Below are 4,945 nucleotides of genomic sequence, written 5' to 3'. Positions count from 1 at the left end.
GTGAGAGGTTTATGAGTTTTTGACGCAGGCATTCGCCTAGTGCTGTCTCCGATGTGGAGGTATTCGTCGAACATGTCGGCCGTTTGTCCAGTCGCAAGCTGGCGGATTGCTGCAGTACATTTCTGCAGCGTCGTGTGGCTGGGACGGCCGACCGCGTCGAACCCTTCCTGGAAGAACTCTTCCCGGGCTGCCAAAGTATTCGCGATGTGGAGAAATAACGGTTTCCCCATGCGGAAACGGCGACGGAAGTATGTATCTCCCCAAACCGAGTTATCGCAGAAGTAGTCGCGTACTAACCTTGCGGCGGCTTCCTCCCGGTTACAATGGATGTACGTACGGGAGCGTCGTTGGGGCGGCGCGGCTTCTTCCGCCTCCCGTCGTCGATCTTATTCAAGTGATTGTTCCAATATTTGACGCATTTGTTCAAAAGGATCCATTAGTTTGATTAAATTGAGAGAATAAAAACATAGTTGATTTGAGATGAAAATTGGGGTGGAAATAGAGAGGATTTGAGGGGAATAGATGTGTGTTTGTGAGTGAAATGAATATGAAATATGAGTATTTATAGAGTAAATAAATTTAAAAAAATAAAAAAAAATACAAAATGGATAAAAAAACGGTCACAATACTGTTGCAAATATATATATATATATATATATATATTTTTAAATTCGAATTTAAAAAAAAATGAATTATTGCGTCACCGTGACGAAACCCACTCGCGGGGCAGCGAGTGGGAGTCACGCGTGCGCTGAGAGCCCGCCACGACGTCTCGGAGCGTGGCGGAACGTGTCGTGCCGCGTGCCACGGCAACGACACCCAGCACGGCATAGGCACGGAATGGCGACGACACGGCGGCTGCAACGCGTGCCGCCGCGGAACCGTTACTCCGCAACGGCATAGGCACCGCAACGGCATAGGTTGCGGGTGCTCTTAGAGCTGCCATTAAAACCAATCTTCGTCTGCGCTACTGCTCATGTAATCGCGCACAGCCAAGGAAAACCTAAGACCATCCACAACGGGACTCGCCGGCGTCTCGCGTCTCGTCTCAGCGAGACGAGACCCCGGCGAGACGCGTTGCAGCCTCCATCTCGTCCCGTCTCGTCGCGCGTCTCGTCGCGCGACTCGTCTCGCCGAGCCAGGAGACGAGCTGGCTCGCCACGCGCCTCGGCGACGTGGCGCAGCCCGGCGTCGTGCGTGACGCCCACTCGCCGGCCCGCGAGTGGGCGTCGTCACGTGCTGACGCAATAAATATTTTTTTTTTTTAAAAAATCGAATTTAAATAAAAAAAAAAATTTTGTAACGGTATTATTACCGTTTTTTTGTTTTTTTTTATATTTTTTTTGTTTTTTATTAAATTTTTTACTCTATAAATACTCCTAAACCCATCCTCATTTACACACAACTACACATCTATTCTTCATATCATCTAAATTTTCTCTCAAATTTTCGCTGAAATTTTCATAACCCAACTCAAGATGTCCGGCGACGGCGAGGGCAACTATGGCGGCTCCGGCTCCGGCGGGTGGGATCTCAACTCATTCGGCGATTGGGAGAACATGATCAACACATTGGGCGGTGGAGGTTCGTCAACGCCGGGGACCCAGGGTTCGGCGACGCCGGGGGGGTACCAACCACCCAATTTTGACCTTGATGCATATGTTCGTCCCAACGTCCCGCGGTTTTCGCAGGGATTATCCCAGATCCGGGAGGATTTTCCAGTTGATCCCACGCCGGGAGTAGGCCGAGGCGGTGGAGGTGGCCGAGGCGGTGGAGGTGGCCGAGGCAGTGTACAACCCCAGACGGGCGAGGACGAGGAGGAAGAAGAGGAAGAGGATCTTGGCCGACATCCGTACAACAACCTCGAAACGATGGCGGTGTACAACGCCTGGATCACGGTCTCGTACGATCCCATCGTCGGGAATCAACAAACCCGGAAGTGTTTCTGGGAAAAGGTTGTCGAGGTCTACCACCAAATAAAGCCGAACCGCTCCCGCAAGCGCACAGTTAAAATGATCCGCTGTCACTTTGACCGAGTCGACCGACAGGTCAAAAAATTCTGCGGCATCTACTCGGCGGAAGAGGCGCGCTACCAAAGCGGCGCCACGGCCACCGACATTTTGACGTCCGCTTTGCGCGCCTACTACCAGGACGAGGGACATCAATTCAGATTTGTTGATGTTTGGCGCGCCGTCAAGGACGAGGAACGATGGGCCGGCGGTTTCCGCTCCAGCTCGGGCTCAAACTCGAAGCGCACGAAGCATACGGCGAGTGGCCAATACTCGTCTAGTGCTGGTGCGTCTGGTGGTGACACTGCTGAAGGCATCAGCCAACATGATGCTGAATCCCAGGAGTTTGCGGGTACGGTCGGCGATGCAGGAGGATCCGCGAGTACGCGCCGTCGGCCGCAAGGGACGAAGGCGGCGAAAGCGGCTAGAGCAAGGAAGGGCCGAGGCGAATCAAGCCAGCCGGCCTCAGGATCGGGCTCGCGAGGAGGCTCGGACACACTTATGGTGGCGTACATGACCGCCACAATGGCGGACACTTCCCGCTTCTCGCACTCCCAATACGCGGCCTGGTGGAACGGAATTGTGCATATGGCAGCACAACTTGGCCTTCCGACTCCCCCTCAACCTCGACCGCCTCCGGAGGATGATTAGCCCTTCCGATTAATTTTTTTTATTTTGTGTGTTTTTTTATTTTGTGTGTTTTTTTATTTTGTGTGTTTTTTTTATTTTGTGTGTTTTTTTATTTTGTGTGTTTTTTAATTTTGTTTTAATTTTAATAAAGTGTGTTTGTTTAAATTGAATTGGGTTTTAAAAAAAATTATAAATTAAATTGAATGAATAGTAATTAAGAGACGGTATAGAGACGGTTAAGAGACGGAGCGTTGCAGCCTCCGTCTCTTAGTTAAGAGATGGAGGAAAAAAGGACAGTGGGGCCCTCAAATAGTGCTCAAATAGTAGTTAAGAGACGGTTTAAGAGACGGTATAGAGACAGCGTTGTGGATGGCCTAACCCCTCCATAAATCATATCTTGCCATCACATCACCAGCCCCAACCCCCCCAGTCAAATCCATCCCCATCGCTTTTAATTTTTATTTAGTTTTTTTACAAAACCCCATAAACCACTTCTGCAATAAAATCTACACTCATCTTTTTAGTGCCAGAAATCAAAGATTTTGGTTCTATACCAGCAGTAGTCGTTGTAAATTTGCATAAATAAATATATCGTACAAAAACAGCAAGATACAGTACTAGTCATTCCTTAGTCCCCATCATTAATGCTACTGCTACCACATGCTTACAATATTCATCAAACACAAACAGATAGAGAGACCCAGAATCTGTAGATAACATATTTTATAGTATTCACAATTAGATTTATAAGATATTAATGAGAGGCAAGAATAATCTCTCCAGTGACTCTGATGGAATTGAGTCTCTACCACCATCTAAAAGCCGGCTCACTTGACATCACATGATCAACAGCTGTAACGATGTGATCATCCACTGTTGCTGATGGGATTGCCAGATTTCCCCCAAAAACAAATGGATATTCATATTTGCTGTTTCCACTCCCATCACACACATACTGCAACTGCAAATGGCTCCGAAGATCAGACTCTTTCTTGCACTGTTTGGCAATGGCCATGCTTAGCTCCTTCAAGCTCAAGTCTTGGCTGATTAGGGCTTTGAGCTCCGACTGAACTTGAACAGTGTGATAGAGAAATTGATGATGATCAAGTGTTGCTGGTGGCTCTAGCAATGGAGGCAATGAAGTAGCTGGGTTGTACCCTCTCATTAAGTAGCTCTGGCCTTGCACCAAACTCTTCTTCTCAGCTGCCTTGTGGAAAATCCTGCATATCACCCACTCATCCTATCCAAAATCAAATCAAAATCAATATCTCCTAAGAATAAAACAAGTCAACCATCCAAAATCAAAAAATGCATGGAGGGGACGGAAATGACAACTAGGGATGTCAATCCGGCCAAATTATTCATATTGTCAAGCTATTCAATTAAGGGTCATTCTGGTTATGTTTTTTTCGGGACATTAAAACTTTTGGATTTCATCAAAACTTTCGAAATTTTTATACACATTTTTACCTTGCCGGTGTGGCGGCACGAGAAGTCGCCGTCGAGGCGGTACTCGTGCATGACCCACTTGGTCTTCTCCCCTCGGGGGGCTCTGCCTTTGTAAAAAACTAGGGTTTTCTTCATCCCAAGAAGGCCTCCATTCGCAGCGCTCACCACCTCCCTATCTTTCCCGGTCGCCTTCCAATAGCCAGCGCCGGTCGCCCGGTTCGTTCGCAGCCCGGTCGGGTATTTCCGGTCTCTCAAGCTGAAGAAATACCACTCCCTCTCTCCCATCTTCGCCGCATCTGCACAACACATAAATATGTAAATAGGGTTTAGAATCAAATTGTAATTAGGGTTTAATTGATTTGGAGGAGAATTAAGATGAATGTGTAGTAGAGGACAGACCAGGAAGCTCCCACGGCTCGCATCGGTTGAGGTCGACTTCAGCGATGTGGACGCCGCAGAAGCTGCCATTGAAGACCTTGGAAGCCAAGTAGAAGGTGATGAGCTCTTCATCGGTGGGGTGGAATCTGAAGCCAGGAGGGAGGCCTTGCTCATCATCTCTCTCAAGCTCACACAGAATCTCTTCCACTCCCAACATCATATATGTTTGATTACTAGTTTGTGTTTGGGGATTTCAAAATTGAATATGCTAAAAACATGCACAAGAAGTTGATAGTTGTGGTGGAGAAGGATAAGGATTATTTATTTATGTAGGAGTAAGAGTGATTGAGAATTGAAGCACTGAATCCGAAGGGAGGGAAATGGAATAGAGCGTCATAAAGGCTGATCTGCAGATGGCCTGTAAAAGCCACCTGAGAAGGGTTCAAAACAGGCAAAATAATATTCAAGAGGAGAGAGAG

The 4,945-nt window shown here is 47.6% G+C and overlaps 1 protein-coding gene across 1 annotated transcript; it reads right to left on the bottom strand.

Annotated features, from left to right (window-relative positions):
- Positions 1-3,263: 3,263 nt before the first annotated feature.
- Positions 3,264-4,945, bottom strand: LOC121753657 (protein CUP-SHAPED COTYLEDON 3-like). Its single transcript, XM_042148891.1, has 3 exons — positions 4,488-4,945; positions 4,110-4,384; positions 3,264-3,879 (listed from the first exon to the last, which is right to left on the bottom strand). The coding sequence occupies exons 1-3, from the start codon at positions 4,684-4,686 to the stop codon at positions 3,445-3,447; spliced, it is 909 nt and encodes a 302-aa protein (XP_042004825.1). The 5' UTR covers positions 4,687-4,945; the 3' UTR covers positions 3,264-3,444.

This window comes from Salvia splendens, chromosome 11, assembly GCF_004379255.2.
Source record: "Salvia splendens isolate huo1 chromosome 11, SspV2, whole genome shotgun sequence".
Lineage (NCBI taxonomy): Eukaryota > Viridiplantae > Streptophyta > Magnoliopsida > Lamiales > Lamiaceae > Salvia > Salvia splendens.
This window is presented reverse-complemented; position numbering and strand designations above follow the sequence as displayed.

Coding starts and splice junctions, on each gene's coding strand:
- LOC121753657 (XM_042148891.1), bottom strand. CDS start 4,686: ATGATGTTGGGAGTGGAAGAGATTCTGTGTGAGCTTGAGAGAGATGAT. Junction 4,385..4,487: donor CGAGCCGTGGGAGCTTCCTG/GTCTGTCCTCTA, acceptor TGTGTTGTGCAG/ATGCGGCGAAGATGGGAGAG. Junction 3,880..4,109: donor CGTGCCGCCACACCGGCAAG/GTAAAAATGTGT, acceptor GATTTTGGATAG/GATGAGTGGGTGATATGCAG.